Source organism: Cynocephalus volans, chromosome 9 (genome assembly GCF_027409185.1).
Source record: "Cynocephalus volans isolate mCynVol1 chromosome 9, mCynVol1.pri, whole genome shotgun sequence".
NCBI lineage: Eukaryota > Metazoa > Chordata > Mammalia > Dermoptera > Cynocephalidae > Cynocephalus > Cynocephalus volans.
This window is the reverse complement of record NC_084468.1, coordinates 23,172,857-23,199,300: the sequence shown is the minus strand read 5'-3', so window position 1 is coordinate 23,199,300 and position 26,444 is coordinate 23,172,857. Positions and strand designations below refer to the sequence as shown.

Below are 26,444 nucleotides of genomic sequence, written 5' to 3'. Positions count from 1 at the left end.
AAAAGAGAGAAAAAGAATAAAGAGCACATGGAACAAACAGAAAATTCTAGCAAGATAGCAGATTTCAATACAATAATATCAATTACATTAAATATAAATGGTAAAAATATACCAATTAAAAGAAAGACTGCCCCATAGGAAGATCTAACTATACTTTTGAAACTCACTTGAAAATGAAAGATATTGATAATCAATATGTTAAAAGTAAAAGAACAGAAAAGAATACATCATGCAAATTGTAATCAAAAGAAACCCAGAATGGCTATATTAATATCAGATGTAGTAGATTTATTACCAGGAATAAAGAAGGACATTACATAATAAAAGAAGGATCAATTTTCTAAAAACAGAGCTTCAAAATACATGAAGTAAAAACCAATAGAGCAATGAAGGAAGAAATAAACAAAATCCACAATTATAATTAGAAACTCTAACATTCCTTTCTCAATAATCAATGAAAATGTAGACAGAAAATTAATAAGTGTATAGATGGCTTGAACACTATCAACAAGCTTGAATTTTATAGGAAATTTATAGGACATTTCTGCCCAACACTGCCAGAATACAAATTCTTTTCAAGTGCACATGGAACATTCACCAAGATAGGATCAAAAAACAAACCTCAACAAATTTAAAATAATTGAAACAATATGAAGCATGTTGTCTAACTGCAACAGAATTAAAACAAAAACTAATAACAGACAGATGTCATATCTTTCCAAATATTTGGAAATTAAATAACACACTTCTATATAACTCATGGTCAAAGAGGAAGGCATAAGAGAAATTAAGAAACATTATGAATTGAATTAAAATGAAAAGACAACATATCAAAATTCATTGGGTGGAGGTAAAGTGATACTTTGAAGGAAATTTATAACATTAATGCTTATATTAGAAAAGAACAAAGGTCCCAAATCAATGACCTAATTGCACTTTAAACTAATAGAAAGACAAGAGCAAAATAAAGCAGGCATAATGAAGAAAACAATAAATATAAGAGCGAAACCAATGAAGGTGAAACAAACAAAAAAATCAATCAAACCAAAGAGTTTCTTTCAAAGATTTATAAAATTGATAAGCCTCTAACCAAATAATCAAGAGAAAGACAGAGACAATATAAAAACTGATCTCAGAAATGACAGAGGTGATGTCACTACTGATCCTATCGATATTAAAAAGCTAATTAAGAATAATTAGGGAATATTATGAATAACTTTATGTCCATAAATATAACTTAGATAAAATCCATAAACTACTGAAGCTCATTCAAGAAGAAATAGATAACCTTACTAATCCTGTATCTATTTAAGAAATTAAATTCAAAATTAAAAACCTTCCAACAGCATCAGTTATATTTATGTAAGCCTTTTAAAAACTGATTTCTAACTAACAATTGGAATTTTATACTTTCTCCTTCATAAGAATTTTAAGGTTTATCATTAGTCATTGAAATAAATTTGTTCCTTTTAATGATTAAAGTATATAAATAGGCTAGAAAAATATCAGAATTTTAGTTTCTAGTAATGAACTAAATGTTTTCATCCTAGTAAAGAAAAGTCTAGTTATATTACAATGTTCATTTCACAAAAGTAAAAAAGAGGTCAATTTATTACAAGTTTAAAAAAAAAGGACGTGCTCAATATAAAATATTTCTGCAATATTCTTGTTTTATAAGATTAGTCATGAATAGAATCCGATTTTTTAATGGCTACAAAGGAAAAAGTATGAGTTTAGTAATATCAATGTATGATACGAAGTGTTTTTTATAAATGACTTTTCTAAGATGTCTGAAATTCAGTGTTACTTTATAGAGAGGAGATTGTATATATATCTCTATATCTATATCTATAATCATTCAGTCTTGAAACAATCCCATAAAGTAGAAACTCTCTTGATTTTTAAGATGAAGAAATTGAATTATCTTGAATTAAAGATAAAGAAATTGAGGGTTAGATAAATTCAACAATTTTACCAGGATTACACAGCTTAATAGAAATGGAATTTGAATCTGGGTTAAATTTCTACCCACTGAGCCATCCATCTGTTGTGGATTCAAGGATGAAGAAGACACATAGCACACTATCCTATTTCCCATTAACTCCTTTAGTGGCCTCAAAGAGTTAAAGCTCTGGCGCACTTGGTAGAGTGCGGCGCTGGGAGCGCTGCGACGCTCCCGCTGTGGGTTCGGATCCTATATAGGACTGGCCGGTGCACTCACTGGCTGAGTGCCGGTCACGAAAAGGACAAAAAATAAATAAATAAATAAAAAATAAAGCTCTTTTCAAACATGCCCTTCTTAATATAGGAAAATGGTTGCTAAGAGGAGAGAGAAGACAGGAACAAAATACTGATAAATCATTTGGAAATTTCTGTTGCTTTAGCAATCATTATTTAAAGAGAGAGACAGAACCAATAATATTGAAGTCCAATAATATTGAATACTACATATTCACCTGTAATTCATACTTAAATCAATGAACAAAATACAAACTTTTGGAAGGAGAAATCACAGTGTACAACTATTGGTAGTAACTGATGTGGTTTCCTTTAGCAAATGTTAACCTTTTATAGCTTTCATAGATGGTTCTCAGATGAATTTAACCTACACTGACTTAATTTTAATATTATCACATTTCTCAGGTAGTATTTGTTCTCACAAATGTTTGCCTCAGTTTTGGCTAACACCTTTCATTATGAATAGAAATTAGTTCATTCTGGTGATTCTTGTACCAGACACAAAAATCCTAGTAAATAAGATTTTATTAGGATCTTGGTAATTCTTCAAAGAATTTTTGGCACAATATAGTTACAATTTACTACTTGATAATTATTGTTTTATTGAGAAAATTGTTAGCTTAATTTTTCTGAAGAATTACTGCATCTTTGCAAGTTCTTATAATGATGAAAAAAGAGCTTTCTGATGTGAAACTACGTATTATTCAATAAGGAGAGAAAAATACTCACGGTTGAGCCCCAATTTCTCGTAGATGATAAAAGAGTTGGGGGAGATAAGTTTGAAGAAGAGTTTCAAACAGCAAACAGAGTGATACAATACCCTGGATACAATAATAAATCATAAGAGAAATAGATATTTTGGTATTTAAAAATTAACGATGCCAACAAATTATTCAAACGAAAAATGAGAAAGACCATTAACATAAATATCCTTTATATTATTTAAGAGACAAAACAGGGAATGCACTAATGGATATCTAACATTGTGTTTAGAGATAAATTTTATTTCTCTTTATGTATACTTACAATTATAGATATGCTAAGGAGCCTCCTTCATAACACAACAGGTTCCTCATGTAACCCAGTATGTAATATTTGGAAAGTCCAAGGAAAACATCATTTTATAGAAACCTGCAAGCCATTATCACTTAGGCCCAGCAAAATTAGTTTTTTCTGGATGCATTCCAGTTTCCAGGTATTTCCCTGGTGCTATGTCCACACCTTTTACTCTCTCCCCCCATATGTCCCTTCCCCTGCAGCCTCACCTATCGGGGAAAATATTTCCTGTTTTTCCTCTCTCTTTCTTTGAAATCCACACCCAAGTAAAGACTGATTGCTGACTCCCTGAAATTTGCATTTGAATTTTTGATTAGTTAGTGTAAAAAAATATATATATATTTTTTTACTGAAATCTACTTTTTAAAAAGGGCTTTATTTGTGAAGTACAAGAAATAATTGATTTAAGCAGATGGTTTTCAAGTGTGTTCATTATTTGACAACTCTGAATAAAGTCTTTCTTGCAGCTCAGCATTCCTCAGGGTTGATCTTTGTGAGGAAGTTTTAATCCTCTTTTTGAGTTTCTAAAGAAAAAAGGCTGTCATGGTTCCAAATAGTTCAGTCTGGCTGCAAGCCAGAAAAGGAGATGAATGCCTGTAAGTCTTTATTCCACTGAATAAAGAAAGGGCAGAGGCAGGACTAGCCCAATCAATTAGCTGAAAAAGGACACCTCAGGGCCAGCATGGAGACAGAGAAGGAAAATACAGAGCTGCCCAATGTCAGGCTTCAGTGCTCTCTGCACAGGGAGAACACCATGGGTGTGTACAGTACAGCCAGTTTTTTTAAAAAACTGTGAATCATAAAATGGTATAGGATATGAGAGTAAAAAATCTGATACTAAAAAAAAAAAATCTGATACTAAGAACGAGATACTAGAGAATTATTAATATTAATTATTATTAATATTTGCAATTATTCTAAATTAAACATTAATGTAAGATAAGAACTAAATCAAATTCTCTTAGAGATAAGACACCCAAGATAATTGGTGGCGCTTTGTTTATCTGTAACAACTTGGAATTTTGCTATTTGCCAACCTTTACTGGCAATGTATAAAAGCAAAACTGGAAGACAGAGGAAGGTGGAATAGGAATAGGCTTAAATAGGAATGAGCTTAAACTGGAGGGGAAAAAGACAGCTTTTTAATTTGGTAGCAGTAACATATCTCCTCTTTGGGGAAATTTAGTCACCCTGAGATATATTCCAATTGAATATTTCTCCTGGAGAGGCAGTCAGGTTACCCACAAGTAGACCAAAGCAGGCCTAAAGGTGGGGGAAAGCAGAACAGAAATAAAATAATCACTGCTTTTACTCAGGCTTACGGGAAGGAAAAAAAAAAAAAGATATGACAAAGGAGCAGCCCTCCCCCACCAAAAAAAAACAGATAAAAATGTTCAACTCCAAATATGCTTTTCCTTGACTCTCATATTGAGGCCAAAGAAGTACTGTATTGAATAAATACAAAGAAAATATCTAGTATGATAACTGACAATTAGCCACATACGAAACTGAGAAACAAGTGACAAATAAATGTTTGATTTTCATTAACAAAGAAGGGATGATGATGATAATTATAACAACAGTAGCCATTTAATTACTGAATACCTGCTATGAGCCAAGTACTAACTACCCTGGGTGCTTTACAGACTTCCCTACAGCACTACAAATGATATTCTATTAACCTCTTTTCATAGATGAGGATCTCAGCAAAGAAGATAGGCATCTTTGTCAAGGAAAATAATACAGATGTCCTATGTTTTTTTCTTTCAGTATACAAAAAGTAATTTAATTTTTTTTTACTTTTTAAAAATTTTTTGCACCTGGCCGGTATGGGAATCAGAACCCGTGACACGTTTGTGTTATAAAAGATAATTTAAATGTAGTTGACAACAGACTTTTTCCTAATTTTTGCCAAAAATATTTAAATATCAATTTCTTTTTCTCTTCCATTTATTCTATAGAAACATGTTGCTTGACATAAAATCTGTCACTTTATAATTCCAGTAGGAGACTTTTTCTTAAGAGAAAAAAAGAACAGATTAGAGTCTAATTTGATCCGATTATTTACATACTTACAGAAGGATGAGAAGAGATGGAATGGAGTCTGAAGAAAAAACGCACATACATCTCACGAAATATCTGATACAGTTTGGAAGGTTCGTGGTATAGAAAACAAAGCGGTGCAACTGAAAGGAAAACTTTAATTGATAATACTGCAGAACTGCTAGAAGTTTTAAAATAAGTTCATGAAATATAAAAGAATAAATCAATATTTTATAGTAATCATATTCATTCACAGACAAGTTTAAACTTATACATGCATTGTTTTGTTCACTTAGAAAAGGGAATATTTGCACATTGTAAAAGTTCAGTCATTAAATATTATAAAGAAAGGAGTAAATTATAAACTATTATAATTTCGACAGTAGAATAAGAATGACATAATGTAATTATATAGGGATATTAAAAATTCCAAGAAACATTTAAAAATAGAGTCAAGTCTTTCTTTTTTAACTGAAGTAACACAAAAGTGATAATCAGGCAACCCGTTTTTACTTTGTCCCACAAAGGATTCAGGCCACTTCTCAAAATTTTTAATTTTGGAAGTCAGGTAAGTAAATATAAGAAGATTTATGACTAGCTTTTAGAATCAGGGTCTTCAATTAGTTCAATTTGAAAATAAAAATTCTGAGTAAAAGCTATACATTATTGGTCTATATTGGCAGATCCCCATATGTATCAAGACAGTTTTAACTGACTTAAAACAATCCTCAGGCAGAGGATTTATTTTTCTAATAAATGGCGAATTAAGTTTTCCTTTGTACCCAGTTCTTGGCAGTTAAGCATGGGTGGGTCAACTCTACCAGACATCCCACAGCTGTACGTCTTAAAGTCCTAATCTCAGAGACCGAACTGACCACGTGATTATTCTATACTCACAAACATGGTCACGCTTTCCATCTTTTCAAGACTCAAGAATTTTAGGCAGCATAAACATATTTATAATGCAGATACATAAAACTGCATTATCTGAATACTAATTTTAATTAAAAATGCCTTAGTTATGGGGTATATTTTAAACAACAGAAATTAGACAAGTGAGAAGTTCTGGGGCTCTATAACCTGTCGGTAATGTCCTGAGGGCAGTAGGCATTAAGCAAGCGGGGAAACCAGTAGGTCAGTTTAGCTCTCTTCTTTTTGATAAAGTGAAAGAAAAAAATGGTAAAATATTTTAAATGCTTACAAACACAAAAGTTCAATAATATGAGATAAAGAGAGGTGTAAGTATTACTGATAAATAAATTATCAAAAACCAGCACTGCAAGTGAGAAATTTTACTTTTTCTGAAGGGCAAAAGAGAAACAAATCACTTTCAGGGGAGCAAATGTCTAAATACACATAAAAATAACTACTTGCATATAATGTATATTATATATACAAAATTTTAAAAACAGCATGTCCTCCCATTTCAAAACTAATTGTTAAAACTTATTTTATGATTAAAATAAATTGCTCCTTATTACAATAGCCCAAATTAGGGTATTCCACATATTTAAAAGGAATAACTCATGTTCTAATTGCAATATCAACCTAAGAAAAAGCAGTGTGGCATGAATACTTGGCGTTATTATAAATTCAAAGAGAAGGTTTGGAATTTATTTACTTTTTAAAGATGATTTATATTTTTTCCTCATTTTTAGAGTTATTGATATGTAAAAACCTGTAACCTGAATCTGAAGATTGTATGGGTTTAGTAATTATTAATGATCATTTCCAGTGAAGGAATAAAGAGAGAATTTTTAAATAAGCACTTTTCTACAAACATGTATTATACAAAAAATCTTTAAAATTAGTTATTATTCAAGATACCACAATTGTTTATGTTAAATTGCCTTATATAGATATGAAATGGAAAAGATTAAGTCCATTATATATAACACATAAAAAATCTTCTACATGATTTAATTTTTTATTTTAAGCATCTTTCCTTATTTGGTTTTTCCATAAAAATACATTTAGCTCATCATCTTTTTAACCAATTAAATATCTGTACTATAGGAATTTATTTATGAAATCATAATATACAATACATCTACAATAGAACTTCATTAATATGCATAAATGGGAGAGCAGAAGGCAGTTTAAATTAGAGAAAAGTTCTGAACTGATTTTAAGAGATAAGAATTATAATTTTAAGAAATACAGTAACTAGAACTGAAGTGGCAAAGTACTAACCAGAGTTCCTTATGGATGATTTGTGATTACTCTAGTATATTGGTTCTAAATCATTGTGGTTGCTGCTAAAGTATTTGTGGATGCTTAAGATAGTTTTCTGAAGCAGTACAGATAAACTCCGTATCAAATATTTTGCATCATCTATTGCCTCAGTGTATGTTTTCCCCTTGGGTGTATAAACCTTAGCCTATTTTTATTTATTCATTGTTTTTGGTGACCGGTACCCTTGGCTTGGTGTCACCGGCACCGTGTGCACCGGCCATCCCTATATAGGATCCGAACCAGCGGCGCCGCAGCGCTCCCAGCGCCGCACTCTTCTGAGTGAGCCACGTGGTCGGCCCAACTTCAGCCTATTTAAATGACCATAAATGTGAATTGGCAGAGGCTGTGTCAGTGATATATTTTGAATACTGAGAACTGCTAGACGATTTAAATTTTCATGCCATCAAGTATCCTCCAAATCACTCAAGTACCCCTTCTAAAAACTCTTTACTTGAACGAATTCTTACAGTTGGAATTATTAAAATGGAAGGATAAAAGGGCTAACATTTTTATAAACGTTTATATTTTTTACTTTTTAAGGTTTTTTATTTTTAATTCCTCACATATTTAAAAAGAGAAATATGCTGTAAGGTCACTATAACATTATGCATTGAGCTATGAATCTTTGGTTGCTCTAGAAAGTAGCGCACCATATAATTCCAGCCTTTGACCCACAGCATCAAGGCAGCATCACGTAAAGCCCCTGGGTACTATAAATCCTTCCCCTGCATGCTAGTTTTTTTTTGTCTTTTTGTGATCGGCCGCACTGCGCTCAGCCAGTGAGCGCACCGGCCATCCCTATATAGGATCCGAACCCGCGGCGGGAGCGCTACTGCGCTCCCAGCGCCGCACTGAGTGCACCACGCGGTCGGCCCTGCATGCTAGTTTTAAGTTTTATCTTATGTCATTCACCATGACTGTCTGATGTTGAACACTGAGATGCTTTTTACAAAGAAAAGTGTTAATTTATTGCTGATTCTTGTTACACAGATAACAAGACATTAAAATCCTTCTGTTTATTCTAAAGATAGGAGGTAGAAATGAGGGCAGTCTTTAACAAGGTTATATGTAATACATGAAAATTTAAAAATTAAGTGGCATTAAGGTGTGGGGCATTCTAATCTTCTTTGAGCTTCTTGTGTTCCTCATTCAACGACATGTGAGGCCCCCAAAAGGCACTCAAAGCTCTCAAGCACATGCATGTTCCACGTGTACCTCAGGATGACCAAATGCTCAGTGGAGTTGTTGCTGAGTATACCAGTAGCCTGGAGAAATTATGAGCTCTAACTTAGTGTTGTCCCTCCCTTTGGATTTTTTTCTGATCTATTATTTTTTTAAAAAGTTCTCATGAGAATTAGCTCAGAAATTTAAGCAACTTGATTTCAACACCTTCTAGAACTAAATATTAATGTATATCTCTAGTTTCCATGGGATCAGAAAATGGTAAACCACAGAACGACTTCCACTGTATGTTCTAATTCTAATTTGTCAAGCAGTCATCACCTAAGAATTATTGATAACCCTCTATTTTTGATTTTTTAAAATTGGACATATAAACAAATACTAAACTCAAGGTTTAAAAATATTCATAATAACTTATTAAGAATGTGGGTGCTGTAATATAAAGTGTGATCTTTATGTTTAATTTTCTAAAGTGTAATAAAAGCAATGACTATTTTAAAGCCCAACTTACCATACATTGAAAATCCATGAAAAGGGATTACACCTAAAAAATAAAAAAAGTATTCCTTTTCAATGAGTACAATACCCACTGTTATTAGGTAAACCTTAAAGGATTAAAACTGAAAATAAAAAGGTTTCCTACTTTTTTGCTTCAACTTGTTCATGAATGTCAGAAAGACTTAGTGATGGTAACCAATAGTAAGATAATGTTTTTTTAACACCTTTAAAAAAGCAAACTAGAGGTTTTCAAACATACATTCAGTTAACTTTCTATTAATAATGCTGAAAAATTAAAACTTTGGATATATGTATACAAAAACATAAGGCAGATCACAGAACTAACTTTAAGAATTACTTATAATGGTCTCAGAAAGTCAAAAGATTACATCCCTCTTAAACAACTTCATTTGGTCTGTTAAAATCCGATCTGTTTAAAGATGAGTGAGCTTTTTGAGGCACTTCTTGAAAACATCACTTTACAGAAAACACCATCAGTGTTTAGTAAATTTACTAAAAATTATACCATGGGGTGTGGCAGAAATATTGACAGGAATATGGTACAAATTCAATATAGTCTTTGGCAAGAATGATACACAAGTAAAGTATACATCCTTTTCAAAGGAATACTCAAAGCCTAAATTGGTTTGTTAAACATCTTGTGACATTCTAAGTAAAAAATTAGATTTGTACAGCTTAGATTCAAAACAGAAGTTCTGTAATATATACCACCATATATGTAACACTGTACTAAATCAGGTTGCAAACACAATACAGAAGAAAGCTAAGTTTAATTTTTTGAAAAAATACTGTAGAAATGCTTTATTCATTTGACATATTCAGAGGCAAAAACTTAAGTGTTGGCAGGGACTTCAGAGGTCACCTAGAAAAAGTTCTAATAAATGGTAGCTTAGTATCAGATTAAAACACGTCCAGAATTAGCAGATGCATTAATTCCCAATGCAATCCACTACTACTTTGAATAGGCTTAATTTGAAGGAGTTATTTCTCATACTGAAGTCAAACTCTGGCTCCCTGTAATCCCTACTTATTGCTCCTAGTTCTGACCACAGAGGTCTCACAAGTCAAACTTATCTTCTATATGAAAACATTCAAAGTACTTGAAGACATTGCTTTCTATTCCCAGACCATCACCATCAGGTTAGTTTTGCTTTAAAACTACAAGTTTCTTTAAATTGTTCCTCCCTATTTTATAGCCTCCCTATTTTATTTTCCTCGGGTCAAGCTGCAGTTTATAACAGTCCTTAAAATGAGGTGACTAAAACCTCTAAGCATTTTTTTCTCTCTGTACACGCCCCCAGCTAAGACAATGCACTTGAGCAGTTGTTTCTGGACCTAAGTAAAGGATTATATTTTTATTGCTACTACATTTCTTCTTTGGTGAACCATTCCAATTGGAGATAGTCTTGGATTTTCACTCTGTTATCTAATGTATTCCTTATTCTTCCTGATTCTACATTACCAGAAAATTTGATAAGTACACTATCTATGTCCTCATCTAAAGCGATACAAAAATGCTGAACAACACAGAGTGAGGACAGGAGTTTTCACTAGAGACCTCCTTCCATGTTGTTATCAATTCATTAATGAGCACCCTATCATGATAAGAGCATGCACTGGATATCAAACAGACTTGGTTCATCTGGCTCTGTCACTTAAGAGCTTTGTATGCCTTTGGGTAAGTTTCTTAACTTCTCTAAGGTTCAGTTTCTTCATCTGTAAATCAGAGATATATCACATGATTAAATGAGATAATGAATGTAGCTTAGCCATTAATAAATAAATAGCTTAGGCCTGTAATAAATGCTCATTTTTGATATTATCATTCACAAATTAGTTCATATTTCTTTGTTGTTTCTAGAAGTAATTTTGCCAAAAAATGTTATGAGGAACATGTAATTGTTATTCTAAACTAGTATGCCAGGCCAACCATCTTCAGAATTTTGTGCAGCATCACTCAAGCTATAACTCTCAGGATCTACCCTCTCCCATGTTTCCCTAGTCTTCTAGCATACAGCACAGATTCACGTTGTCCAACTTTAGCTGAATTCTGTGTCGCTTATCATTTTTCTTGTTCATCTCTATTTGATTAGCCACTCAGTTCTTTCAAAACTTTCCCACCCTGCAAGTGTTTAACACCTGACTGCGGACCTCAACTCTCCCTCACTGGGAGGCCAGTGCCAGCGATGTGAACTCTCACTTGTCTGTTCTTTATATTTCATGTTTTCTCACTTTCCATCTCTGAGAATGATGTATCCCTTTTCTTTTTCAAAGCTAATATCTTCACCTGTGCTCTTAATCCTGTTTCCTTGAGTTTCACAGCAGTTGGTAAGCTATGATCAGGTCCGTAGCTTGTTTATGCATGGCCTGTGAGCTAAGAATGGCTTTTACACCTTTTTAAAAGATTATTTGCAAAAACATCTAAGAATCATGGACTGTTTGCAGCCAGCAAAACTTAAAATATTTACCATTGGCTGGTTACAGAAAGAGTTTGCCAACCCCCGCTTGGGCACCCTACCCCATCAGTTACCCTTCCTCCCTCCTTTATGAGCATCATTCAACAAATACGTATTGAGCCTCTACTATGTGTCAGGCACTGTTCTAAGAACTGGAGCAGACTTTTTATTAGGGACAGAAAAATCATAATAAAATAAGTGAATATATGTAGGATAGTGATAAGTGCTATGAAGAAAAATAGTGGAGGGAAGGGTGACAGGGAGGACAAGGCCAAGGGAGGGTGGAGGAGGCCTGACTGACAAAAAGAGAATTGAAGTTGTGGAGGTGAGAATCACCTGATCAGGGGTGACCTAGAAGCCCTGGGCTTCATGTGATGATTGTCATAAACTGGGATAAATTTACTGCGGATCACTGGTCTGAAGGTGGATAGTGATGGAATCTACTCTTTCCTCTTACTAAAGGAGTAGAGGCAAGAGCTGGGTAGGGCTTATCAAAGTACTCATAACTTTAGTCTCTCATTTCACTGCAACCTTTCAGCCAAGGACATTATACGTATCCTCACATGTAATAATGACAATAGCAATAGTAATAATAATAAGTACATTTTCTTCCTGGACCCTACTTTTCTACCAAACAAATCTCTAATCTCTCTCTTACCTTCAAAGCTAAGCTTAATTTTTTTGAAAACTATCTATATTCACTCCCTTTACTTCTTTTTTATATACCCTCACTTCTGATTGCTAAATCCAGGAGTCTCCTCTTTTTGTGTGTTGTACTTAACAGCCTCACAACAACTGAAAGTTCCTTCTCCAACTTGAGCCAACCATGACACTGTGCAGATCAGGATCCTTGTCTCTCAGAAACTTCTGCTGCCTGATGTTTTGTTTTTGTTTTTGTTTTGGCTAGTTCTCTCTTACTCCTTAACTATAGCTGCACTCCAAGATCCCATCATACTTGTTTTCTCTTTACTTCCATCAGTCTTGTCATCATTAACTGATAATCCAAACGTTAAAAGCCTAGTATCATATTTCTGTAAATGACTCGCCACCTTCCCAGTCATTTAGGGAAGAAAACTTTTGTCATCTCTGCTCTCTAGTTTTCTCTCAGCCCTTATACCTAAATGTGCCTATGTCCCTTTCCCGTTGCTTTAGGATAACAGGTACTTAACTCTACAATCTAATGTCAGCAGCTTCCTTCCCTATTACACAAGCACAACTATAATACTACCAAATTGACTGCCACCCCTTCAGCCTCTCGGCACAGGACAGGGGCTGTAGGCAATGCTCTCCTCTACCTCCAGTCCTGCTCCTGCCCCACCCCTTGAAGATTTTTAAATACTCCCCCTCCTAGAAAGAGCTCCCTGACAGCCCTCTTCTCCTCACCCCTGAGCAATTCATTAACCAATACTCTTGTATCAGCTGCCTTGCCCTGACTGATTGAGGTATTACTCCTTCTCTATTTGCCTAGACAACATTAGGAATTCTGGCTCCACTGCTTTCTACCTGTGTACTCTTAGGTAAGTTACTTAACCTGTTTCCTCATCCAGAACTGCTCTACGGTGGGGGGCTTGTGCTGAGGGCCCTGCTCTGGCCCTACTTTGGCTGTACCCCTCACCCAGATTTTACTTCTCTCCTTTCAGACCACACCCCAGGTATCTAAGACTCTGAAACCCCCAGCCCAAAACTCCCTAAGCCAGCTTCCAGGGCTTGAGTGTTCTCTTAGGTGGAATTAGCCTCTTGATGGTTGTATACCTGAAGATAAAGAGGTAGCCAAAGGGTGGCTATTTGTGGAAGGTGTGATCAGAGGCTGGACCTGCATGCTAAGGAATCCACATGCACGTGCATGAAGCCTGTCCAAGGTGTGAGACAGAGCCATGAATGAAAAGGGAGTGGGACACCATGAGCTAGGGACTGCTGAGGAGTCTGAGAATTCAGAATTTGAACCTAGCCTTCCAGATTTTTATGAAAGTATATGTGTCAAGGCAAGAAAATGGAGCAGACTTTATCAGTTTATATTCCTGCTCTGGGCCCTGCAAAAGTTAGGAACAGACCTGCCTTCGTCTATAAAGTGGAGACAATACCAGTGGGGTGGTGAGGATTAAATAAGATAATGAATGTAGTATAACTAGCAGGATATTTGATACAAAGTCAGTACTTAACCAATGTTGCTTTCCTTCCCTTGTCTTACTGTCTGATAATCATTTTTATTTTTCTCTCTCCCTGTAGAATAATCCTTTGAATAAAGAAACTATTTCTTATCTATCTTTATCTCCAGAAATAAGCACAGTGTGCAGAATGTAATAGGTACTCATTAAATGTTTGTGGAATGGTTATATGAAGCCCTAGAATCTACCACTAGCATTTTTTAACCTTTTATTTCCTTCCCTACTGCCAGGGCCTGAATTCAGGCTTTGATGAACTCTTACCTGTGGCTGTGCAAGAGCCCTCTAATTGGAATCCTTTCCTCCAAACTCTTAGCTCTCCAACCAACTTTCAAAATGGCTCAAGTCGTCTTCTGAAAATATTGATGAGACCATGAGAAAGATCTCTGTCAATTGAGGGTTTTCCACTGACCATTCATCCATCCATCAAATATTTGCTAAGCTCCTACTTATCCAATAAACCAATATTTAAAAACCTACTCCGTAGCCACTGGAGATATCAAAATGAATATGACATTGTCCTGACATTTATGGAATTCAGATTCTGGTCTACAATTGAAATAAAGGCTAAGTGTCTAGAGAGTGGAATTCAAAACCTTTCAGTGGGCCTTAAACATTCACAATTATGTCCTGCAGTCTGAGACACATCTGCCTCCCCTTTGTCATACCATCCTGACTCCATACCCTTTGTGTTATAATCACTAGATTTGTCACCACCAGAACTCATCATGCACTTTCATACTTTGGGAGCTTTGAACTTGATCATTCTGTATCCTTCTTAGCCTATCAAACCTTACTAAGGCCAGCTACAACTTCAGAGAAACATTTCCTGATCTCTTAATCATAATGAAATGCTCATTCTTCCTTATATTTTCCTGGCACTTTGTTCATATTTCCAACATTATGATTTCACTAAACTTTGTGTTACAATTAGCTGTTTAACAGATTGTTCCAGAGGACAAGAAATGTGTTTTATTCATCTTTGTATACAATTCATGGCACCATGCACATAGTTGATGATGAATACATGTTTGCTGAATATGAATGAATGGGTGAATAGATAAGTAAATGATGAATAGAGTAAATGTTTCTTCAAACAGCAAGAAAAGTATTGGTCTCTAGTCAGATCTCTACTCTCCTAGTCAGGCGATCAGAACTGCATTGTTAGCTTAACACAAATCAGCTGGGTTGGCTTAGGAACGTCATTGAACCTATTGAGCTTCAGTAACCTGCCTCACACATAAAGGGACTAAGACTGTCTCTGAAGTATCATCTAACTCTAAAACTTGATGTTAACAACTATGTCTAGAGTAAATGCAGAAAAATTTCTGAGATGTGAAGAAAACTGTATATATAAAGATCTTCCAATAGTAAGATTCTTTACCAACCTAAAGGTCCTTTGCTTTTAAGAAACTGAAAAAATAAATAACCAGGTTAGATTCACATTGCAGGTCAGTATTTCTAACGACACTAAAACCACTAGCTCCAGTTCAAAGGATCACTTAGAAGTAGAACTCAAAAACCAGCTTTTTTCTTCAGGTCTCTTTCTCTTCATATCTTTGGTTGAATCTCTTTTTCTTCCTGTGAACACCCATCTTTTCTACCTCCCCCCTCTGCTCCTTCATTTTATTTCCTTTGCTAATTATAGACTTTCAACAAATAATAAAAAAGTTAACTTGTCTTTTCCACCTTTTCTACAATAAACATTTTGACATGTGAAAGAAAAACTGAGAGAAAACTAAGTTAATACATAGAAGATATATTTTGATGGCTTACAGAAATATAAATCCATATTATATCTTTCTAAATACTAAATCTCAAAGCAGATTGCTATTATACGAAAGCCTTATATTCCTACATCAAAAACACATTTGCCTTCCTCTGTTGAGCCACTGCAGAAACATTTCAACAAGTAGGTTAAGGAAGTAAAAAATGAAGATCTTATTATTATTATTGTCATCTTATACAAATATTTATTAGGGATCTGGTAAGTATAGGAACACCCTACTCAGGACAAAACATTTTGAATAAGGAAGTTTACAATGAATGAATTAGTGAACTGTCAAGAGGCAAAAAGAAATGCATGTATTAAGATGGCTTGTGGTTAACCATACTTTCACTACATTTTCCCCAGATTCTGAAATCCATGGCTGCTCTACAAGCAGTTAGGCTACAAGCTATTTAAGGCAAGGACCACATTTCACACTGTATATTATCTTCAGCATCCAGCACAGTATTTTCTACAAGTGAGATTCTCAGTATATGTTGCTGATGGAAATTTAAGCATTTATAAACATAATCAAGGCTTATAAATAAAATATTAAAGTATAAAATTTATTTATGAATAAGTAATTAAGATATAGGAGAGGAGGCTCTCAATAGTTCAATGATAAAACAATAAATGACCACTGAAGTCATACAGACATAAAAGCGAACTCTGGGCAAGTTACCAACACTCTTTGAATCCTTATTTTCATTTCTGAAAATGGAGATAAACAACACCCACTTCATTGGGTTGCACTAAAGCACAAATGAATTAATGTATTTAAAATGCACTAGTATAGAGGTTATTACACAGCAGATGCTCAATAACCTGTAGCTATTTTATGCTCTTAGTAGGGAAAGTACCACGTTTAAGTATAAAGTTAAACCTAAGAAAATCTTTTTTTTTTTGTATTAGTATTTGATAAGGGTACATTTCAGCTTAGCCAAGACTAGCCAGCACTTAAGGCTCCAGTCAAAGGCTACACAGTCTACTTCGCTGAAGAAGGACAAAGTCAAATTCTGGAAAACAAAATCAGGAGGCATAAGAAGCAGTGAAAAATCCACCAACACTCTGGGGTGCATACCATCTAGAACATTTCTTTGATCTTAGAGGTTGTCATGTTCTTGGCCAGTTGTTCAAAATCCTTTCCTTTGCCTCTCATTACTTCAGCTTTTCAAGGATCAAGTTTCATTCACCTGGCTACCATCCACAAAAGTGCTTCCAACAGGCATTGGGATGCTTGGGACACATCTTGCACAAGTCTGCTATGATTAATTATTTTAAGATACTTGCCTTCCCTTAGCCATCTGAAGAAAGCATAAAATATTACCTTCCTATTCCATTTAATATAAATAACTTCATAAAGTAATGATTTAATTGGCCTTTGACAAAGCTCAGAATGGTAAACATTGTCACCAAAAATAAATCTTGAACTAGATGAGATATAAATATTAAATATGACTCAGAAAATACCCCAAATATTAACATGCTTTGCACTTACTAAATATTTTCCCTTCACTTCCTTACCATCTCTATTAATACTTAGCATTTATGGTTGTACCATAATTCTCACATCTGATTCACTTCAACTTCATCCAGTTGAAAACAAATTTTTACACTCTTTCATTTGGGATTACTTAGTACAGTTTATTTAATTCATTTGTTGAAATAATCATTTCCTCTGTTTATTCTCATTTCACATGTAGCCTACAGGTCCGTAAAAGTAGAGATAGAGATTAGGACAATGGTTAAATTGTTTTCCAGCTATTTCTATTATCTTTTTGAATTAGAACTTCAGATTAAGGATTTAAATATACACCCTGAGACAATAAAACTTCTTAAAGAAAACATAGGAGAAACACTTCAGGAAATAGGACTGGGCACAGACTTCATGAATACGACCCCAAAAGCACGGGCAACCAAAGGAAAAATAAACAAATGGGATTATATCAAACTAAAAAGCTTCTGCACAGCAAAAGAAACAATTAAAAGAGTTAAAAGACAACCAACAGAGTGGGAGAAAATATTTGCAAAATATACATCTGACAAATGATTAATATCCAGAATATATAAGGAACTCAAACAACTTTACAAGAAGAAAACAAGCAACCCAATTAAAAAATGGGCAAAAGAGCTAAGTAGGCATTTCTCTAAGGAAGATATCCAAATGGCCAACAGACATATGAAAAAATGCTCAACATCACTCAGCATCCGGGAAATGCAAATCAAAACCACATTGAGATACCATCTAACCCCAGTTAGGATGGCTAAAATCCAAAAGACTATGAACGATAAATGCTGGCGAGGCTGCGGAGAAAAAGGAACTCTCATACATTGTTGGTGGGACTGCAAAATGGTGCAGCCTCTATGGAAAATGGTATGGAGGTTCCTTAAACAATTGCAAATAGATCTACCATACGACCCAGCCATCCCACTGCTGGGAATATACCCAGAGGAATGGAAATCATCAAGTCGAAGGTATACCTGTTCCCCAATGTTCATCGCAGCACTCTTTACAATAGCCAAGAGTTGGAACCAGCCCAAATGCCCATCATCAGATGAGTGGATACGGAAAATGTGGTACATCTACACAATGGAATACTACTCAGCTATAAAAACGAATGAAATACTGCCATTTGCAACAACATGGATGGACCTTGAGAGAATTATATTAAGTGAAACAAGTCAGGCACAGAAAGAGAAATACCACATGTTCTCACTTATTGGAGGGAGCTAAAAATTAATATATAAATTCACACACACACATACACACACACACACACAAACCGGGGGGGGGGGGAAGAAGATATAACAACCACAATTATTTGAAGTTGATACAACAAGCAAACAGAAAGGACATTGTTGGGGGGGAGGGGGGGAGGGAGAAGGGAGGGAGGTTTTGGTGATGGGGAGCAATAATCAGCTACAATGTATATTGACAAAATAAAATTAAAAAAAAAAAAAAAAGAACTTCAGATTATGACTTTGTTACTTTATCTCAGTAGTTAAACTTTCCCAGGATGTCAGAACATAACCATATTTAAGTAATAATCTAAAAATCATGCTTTAAATGAAATTTTAAAGAAGTTTCAATTTATGTCCAAAGTTACAGTTCAAATGAATTTTGGATCATGAGATGTTTTGAATTTATTTAATTAATATAGTTGACAAAGCCCCATAGAGCAGGAAACCCTTGAAAATGACTGAAAAAGAATTCTGAGTAAAAATCTTAAGGAAACTCAATAAGATACAAGAAGATGCAGTTAGATGACACAATGAGCTGAATAAAGCTATCCAGGATTTAAAAGAAGAAATCTACAAAGAGATTAATACTTTAAAAAAGAAGGGAGCAGAATTCATGGAACTGAAGGAGTCATTCAACAAAATAAAAAACACAACTGAGATCTTAAGCAGCAGGCTAGGGCAAGGAGAAGAAAGAATTTTTGATCTTGAAGACAGTCTCTTCAAAGTAACTCAGGCAGACGAAGAGAAAAAGAAAAAAAGAATTTTTAAAAATAAAGAAAATCTAAGAGAAATAGCAGACAATGTTAAGCATACAAACATCTGAATCATGGGTATTCCTGAAGGGGAGGAGAAAGGAAAAGGCATTGAGAACATACTCAATGAAATAATAGTGTAAAACTTGCCAGGTACAGGGAGAGACATGGACCTTCAAATTCAGGAGGCTCAAAGATCCCTGAACAGATTCAATCCAAAAAGGCCCTATCCAAGGCACACTACAGTCAAACTGGCAAAACTCAAAAGACAAAGAGAGAATTCTAAAAACAGCAGGAGAAAAGCATCAAGTCACCTATAAGGTAGTACACCTCAGACTAACAGCAGACTTCTCAACAGAAACTCTACAGGACAGAAGAGAATGAGACGATATATTCAAAATACTATAACTGCCAGACAAGAATAACATACTGAAGACAAACTCTCATTTGTTTTTCTGGGCAATACACTATTTCTCTGGGAAATATACTCCAGGAGAAATTGTGTATTTCCCAGACAAACAAAAACTACAAGAGTTCATCACCACATAACCAGCCCTACAAAAAATCCTCAAGGGAGTCCTGCATCTGTAATTCAAAAAATGATAATCAGATACATGAACACACAAGAAAGAACAAAACCCAGTGATAGAACAAAAATGCAAATGAGAAAGAGAAAAAAACTGTATCTTACCATTTCAAAAACCAAAAACCACCAAAGACAAGCAATAAAAGTGAAAGAAACAAAAGATATTTAAAACACCCAAATAAAAATTGATAATGTGCCAGAAGACAATACCTTTAAATAACAACCCTAAATATAAATGGATTAAATTCCCCACTCAAAAGACACAGGCTTGACTGATTGGATTAAAAAGCTAGACCCAATGATCTGCTGCTTACAAGAGACTCACCTTGTCTGTAGAGACACACAAATTAAGAGTGAAGGGATGGAAAAAGATACACCACACAAATGGAAATCAAAAACGAGCAGGAGTACCTACTCTTATATCAGATAAAATAGACTTTAAACCAAAAACTATAAAAAGACACAAAGAAGGCCCCTATAAAATGATAAAAGAATCTAACGAGCAAGAAGACATAAAAATCATAATTATATATGCACCCAACATCAGAGCACCCAGATGTAAAACAAACACTATTATAGCTACAGAAAGAGATGGACCCCAATATGATAATAGTCAGGGACCTGAACACCCTCTCTCAACATCAGAGAGATCACCTAGGCAACAAATCAATAGAGAAACACAAGATTTAAACCCCACTTTGGAACAACAGGACTTGGCAGATATCTACAGAACATTTCATCTAACAACTGCAGAACATACATTCTTCTCATCAGCACATGAAACATTCTCCAGGATAGAAAACATGTTAGGACACAAATCAAGCCTCAACAAACATTAAAAAATTGAATTCATTTCAAGTATCTCCTCAGACCACAATGGATTTAAAATAGAAATCAATAACAAGTGAAACTCTGGAAACTATACAAACACATGAAAATTAAACAACATGCTCCTGAACAACATATGGGTCCAAGAAAAAATTAAACAAGAAATTTTAAAAAAATTATTGAAACTAATGAAAATAAAGACACATCATACCAAAACCTTTGGGATGCTACAAAAGCAGTTCTAAGAGGGAAGTTTATTGCTGTAAATGCTTCCATCAAAAGAAGAGAAGATTTCAAATAACCTAACACTACACCTCAGAGAACTAAAAAAACAAGAACAATCCAATCCCAAAGTTAGTAGATGGAAAAAAATATAGAGACCCCCAAAATGACACAAAAGATCAATGAAACAAACAATTGGTTTTTTGAGAAGATAAATAAAATAGACAAACCATTAGCTAGGCTAACTAAAAAAAGAAGAGTGAAGACCCAAATAACAAAAATTTAAAATGAAAAAGTAAATATTACAATTAATACCACAGACATACGAAGAATCTTTAGATACTATTATGAACAACTATATGCCAACAAATTTGAAAACCTGGAGGAAATGGATAAATTTCTGGACACATACAAACTACCAAGACTGAACTCAGAAGAAATATAAAACCTGAACAGACCAATAACAAGCAATATGCTTGAAGCAGTAACCAACAATCTCCCAAAAAATAAAAGCCTAAGACTGGATGGCTTTACTGCTGAATTCTACCAAATCTTTAAAGGAGAATTAATACCAATTCTCTTCAAACTATTCCAAAAAGTTGAAACAGAGGCTATTCTTCCAGACTCATTCTATGAGGCCAGCATCACCCTGATATCAGATACAACAGAAAAATAAAACTACAGGCCAATATCCTTGATGAATATAGACACAAAAATCTTCAAAAATATTAGCAATCAGAATACAGCAACACATCAAAAAATTATACACCATGATCAAGTGGGATTCATCCCAGTAATGCAAGGATGGTTCAACATATGCAAGTCAATAAAAGTGATACACCACAGCAACAAAATTAAAGACAAAAACTATATGATTATCTCGATAGATGCAGAAGCAGTATTTGACAAAATTCAATATCGCTTCATGATAAAGACTCTCAGCAAACTAGGTATAGAAGTAAAGTATCTCAACACAGCAAAGCCATATACAATAAACCCACCACCAATATCATCCTGAAAAGCTTTCAGCTTTTCCCTCAAAAATGGGAACAAGGAAAGGATGCCCATTCTCACCACTCCTATTTAATGTAGTATTGGAAGTACTAGCCAGAGCAATCAGATAAGAGAAAGAAATAAAGAGCACCCAGATTGGAAAAGAAGAAGTCAAACAGTCCCTGTTTGCAGGCATCATGATTCTATATATATAGAAAAGCCTAAAGACTCCACAAAAAAACTCTTGGAGTTGATAAATGATTTCAGTAAAGTTTCAGGATACAAAATCAACATGCAAAAGTCAGTAGCATTTTTATACTCTGACAATGAGCTAGCAGAAAAAGAAATCAAGAAAGTTAGCCCATTTGCAATAGTCACTAAATATATAAAATACCTAGAAATCAATTTAACAAAGGAGGTAAAAGATCTCCAAGATGGGAACTACAAATCATTGCTGAAAAAAATTAAAGAGGACACAAAAAGTTGGAAAGACATTCCAGGTTCTTGGATTAGAAGAGTTCACTTTGCAAAAATGTCCATTCTGCCCAACACAATCTACAGATTCAATGCAATCCTCATCAAAATACCAATGACATTTTTCACAGAAATACAAAAAAAATCCTACTGTACATGTGGAACAACAAAAGACCCTGAAGAGCCAAAGGAATACTGAGCAAAATAAATAAATAAAGCCAGAGGCATAACACTACCTGACTTCAAACTATACTACAAAGCTATAGTAACCAAAACAGCATGGTAATGGCATAAAAACAGACACTTGGACCAATGGAACAGAATAGAGAATCCAGAAATCAACCCACATAGCTACAGCCAACTGATCTTAAACAAAGACACCAAGAACATACATTGGGGAAAAGACTGCCTCTTCAATAAATGGTGCTGGGAAAACTGGACACTAGACCTGTACCTCTCACCCTGTACCAAAAGCAACTCAAAATGTATTATAGACTTAAAAATATAAGACCTGAAACTATAAAACTCCTAAAAGAAAACATAGGGGAAACACTTCAGGAAGTAGGAGTGGACAAACACTTTATGAATATGACCTCCAAAGCACAGGAAACAAAAGGAAAATTTTTTAAAAATGGTATTATATCAAACTACAAAGCTTCTGCACAGCAAAGGAACAATTAACAGAGTGAATAAACAACCTACAGAGTGGAAAAATATATTTGTAAACTATGCATCTGAAAAAGGATTAATATCTAGAATATGCAGGACACTCAAACAACTTAACAGTACAAGAACAAATAACCCAATTAAAAAATGGGCAAAGGAGCTGAATAGGCACTTCTCAAAGAAAGATATACAAATGGCTAACAGACTCATGAAAAAATGCTCAACATCTTTCAGCATCAGGGAAACGCAAATCAAAACCACATAGAGATATCACCTCACCCCAGTTAGACTGGTTATTATCAAAAAGACAGAATAACAAATGCTGCAAAGGATACTGAGAAAGGAGAATCCTCCTGCACTGTTAGTGGGACTGTTAATTGGTGCAGCTATTATGGAAAACAGTATGGAGGTTCCTCAAACAACTACAGATAGAACAGCCATACAATCTAGCAATTCCTCTGCTGGGTATATACCCAAAGAATGGAAATCATCATGTTGAAGGGATACCTGCACCTGCATGTTTACTGCAGCTCTATGTACAATAGCCAAGAGTTGGGACCAACCTAAATATCCATCGTCAGATGACTAGATAAGGAAAATGTGTTATATATACACAATGGAATACTCCTCTACCATAAAAAAGAATGAAATATTGTCATTTGCAGCAACACGAACAAACTTAGAGAAAATCACGTTAAGTGAAATAAGCCAGGCACACAGAAAGAAGTACCACATGTCTTCACTGATAAGTGGGAGCTAATAAATAAGCAAACAAATAAAAATTAAAAGAAAGAAAAAAATATACAACTATCAGAATAATATGTTGAAGTTTCAAAAGGAGAGAACAGAACTGAGGTTGCCAGGGGAAGAAAGGGGTGTAAGGGAGAAAGTGGTAAAGGGCCACAAAAAACCATTACATTGTATATTGTTGAGTACACTAATTATCCTGTTTTGAGCATCACATATTGCACACAGGTATTGATATTCAACTCTGTACCCCACAGGTATGTACAATCAACTATGTTACAATAAAAAGAAAATTAAAAAAAAATAGATGACAAAGTACATTGCTATTTATCAACTTGACACTTGCAGGGAGATTTAAGATGATATACTTTCATCATTTCTTCCAAGAGCCTTTCTTAATCTTTGTTGTAAGAGGCTGTCCTGTGCACTGTGTGACGTTTAGCAGCATTGCTTCCCCTGATTGCAACAACCAAAATGTCTTCAGACATTGTCAAATTTTCCATGGGATATGTGTGAGTGTGTGTGTTGGGGGTAACTGTGCTTGGTTAAGAATCACTGTTCTAAAGTCCTTAAACTCCTCTACCAAGTGGTCACTAGCAATTAATTATTTTCTACTGTCATATAGGAAACAAATGGTATTAGCAAATTATGGTGGCTGTTTATTCCATGTAATTAAGTCTCAGTCAGATCTATTGTATTTTTCTTATAAGTCTGGTTTTCTTGCTTCTATTCTTACATCTCTGTATTATTCTACATTCATTTCCTCATTCATTCACTCACTCATTCAATAATGTTTACTGAGCACAGACTTTATGCCATGCATGATTCTAGGTGCTAGATATGTTGGTCATCAAAACTATTAAGGTCCTTGTTTTCTTGGAGCTTATATTTTTAGTGACACTTTTATTATACGAAGTAGTCTGGATGATCTTTCAAAAGTATTAATCAGAAATTGGAGGAGAGATATCACTGAGGAGACTGGAGAAGAGAACTCTCAAACTCTATCACTCCACTAAAGCAATACTTAAGCTGACAACAACCATCAGAATCAACTTTTTTGAACTCTGGAATTAAACAAAAAACTTACAACAACCAGAGGAATGCTTAATGAAGAAAGAATTTTGGTAAGAGAGCATAATGGCATTTTAATTACCTGCCTACTGTCACCTAATCCTCAGTTTGGAAGCAGCCCTGAAGATAAAGGTCGACATTCCTGATACAGCTTGCTGGTGTCAGAGGGAGCAGTACAGATCTTGTATAAAAAAAATGTGGTTATGTGTTTTGAGCTGTCTAGTAGTTGTGAGATTGACTTAGGAGCTTGCCTTTGTTTTATCTGCCTTGTTGGTGTTTGTCAAAAGCATTTAAAGGCAAATATGAGGTTACTTCAGAAAGTTTGTGGAAAAAAAGAATTAAAAGATAATACAAATCTTTGCACAATCTTTTTGAAGTACCCTCATATTCTAGCTGCAGTCACCTGGGAGAAGGAATAACAGTTGAGGCAAGGAATAGACAGATTGAAGAAGAGGCTATATGAGCAGATAAGGGCTTTGAAAAACTCCTGTGAGTACAGGGGAATCTAGAAAAGACCCAAGGACACCTTAGGCTTTCAGCTCTGATGGACTTTTAGGCTCTGTGCAAGCAGGAAGTGAAGGCTAAGGTAGAGCTGTAAATGGCCTGGCTAAGCCTTAAAGTCATGCTCCAACACTGAGACAATCTGCAAAGACTGGGAGAGTGTTTATTTTTATTTTTTCGGTTCCAGATGTTTAAGGAAATATCTGTCATACACTAGCTAAATCATTGAGCTAATGGAACAGACTTCAGTGTAAACCCAAGACAAAGAATACAGTCTTTATACAAATAGTTTAGAAAAGTTATTAAACAAACAACTACAACCCACAATGAACAACACAAACAAATTCTAGAGATGGGGGGAGAATCTGACTTCCAGAGTTACCACCTTATAATATTCAAGATATCCAAATTTTAACAATGAAAAAAATTACTAGGAATGCAAAGAAATAAGAAAGTATAGACCATTCACAGGAAAAAAAGAAATTAATAGGAACTGTCCCTGAGAGAGCCCCAACACTGGACTTACTAGACAAGACTTTAAATCAACTGTCTCCTTACCTGACCTAGCCTCTGTCTACCTCTCCTCCCTCACCTCGTACCAGTCAATGTTTTGCTCACTATCACCAGTCACAATGGCCATCTTGGTGTTCTTTAAACTATCCAGCTTGTTCCTGCCTCTGGAATGCTCTTCTCTCACTTCTTTACATGGTTCACTCCACATATTTGGGTCTCTGTTCATATTCCACCTCCTCACAGGCACCTTTCCCAACTACCTTATCTAAAAGAGCCACACCCTCCCCAACTCCCTACAATTTCTGTTCCCTTTCATTGTTCACTTCATGACTTTCTGAAATTATTTTCATTATTTTTTTTTAATAGTATGTCTCCCTAACTAGAATGCAAGCCTCCTTGCAGCAGGTATTTTATTTGTATTGGTTACTGTGGACCACCCACCTCGAGCAGTGAGCCAGAGCAGGGATAAATATTTATTAAATTAATAAAGATAATTTGCACATGTTGAACAACCAAAAACCACAAGAAGCTTACAGAATTCCCCTGAGAACTCTCCCTCAGCTCAGAAATTTTGCTTGCTAGCTGTTTAATCAACTAAAGAAAATCTTTCCATTGATGATGCCTCAAATGCAGTGAGAGATTAACACCTGATGTCAGTAAGACCTGTCATTTCCATCCTAGGGAAGGTAA

General features: G+C 34.8%; 1 protein-coding gene across 2 annotated transcripts in view; it reads right to left on the bottom strand.

Annotated features, from left to right (window-relative positions):
• TBC1D19 (TBC1 domain family member 19) overlaps positions 1 to 26,444 on the bottom strand; it is a 154,081-nt gene that overhangs the window by 8,252 nt on the left and 119,385 nt on the right. For both annotated transcript variants that reach the window (XM_063108149.1, XM_063108150.1), the window contains 3 exons: positions 9,266 to 9,298; positions 5,371 to 5,480; positions 2,968 to 3,059 (listed from right to left, as the gene is read on the bottom strand). In XM_063108149.1, the coding sequence (XP_062964219.1) occupies positions 2,968 to 3,059; positions 5,371 to 5,480; positions 9,266 to 9,298 (235 nt within the window). The remainder of the gene's footprint in view (positions 1 to 2,967; positions 3,060 to 5,370; positions 5,481 to 9,265; positions 9,299 to 26,444) is intronic.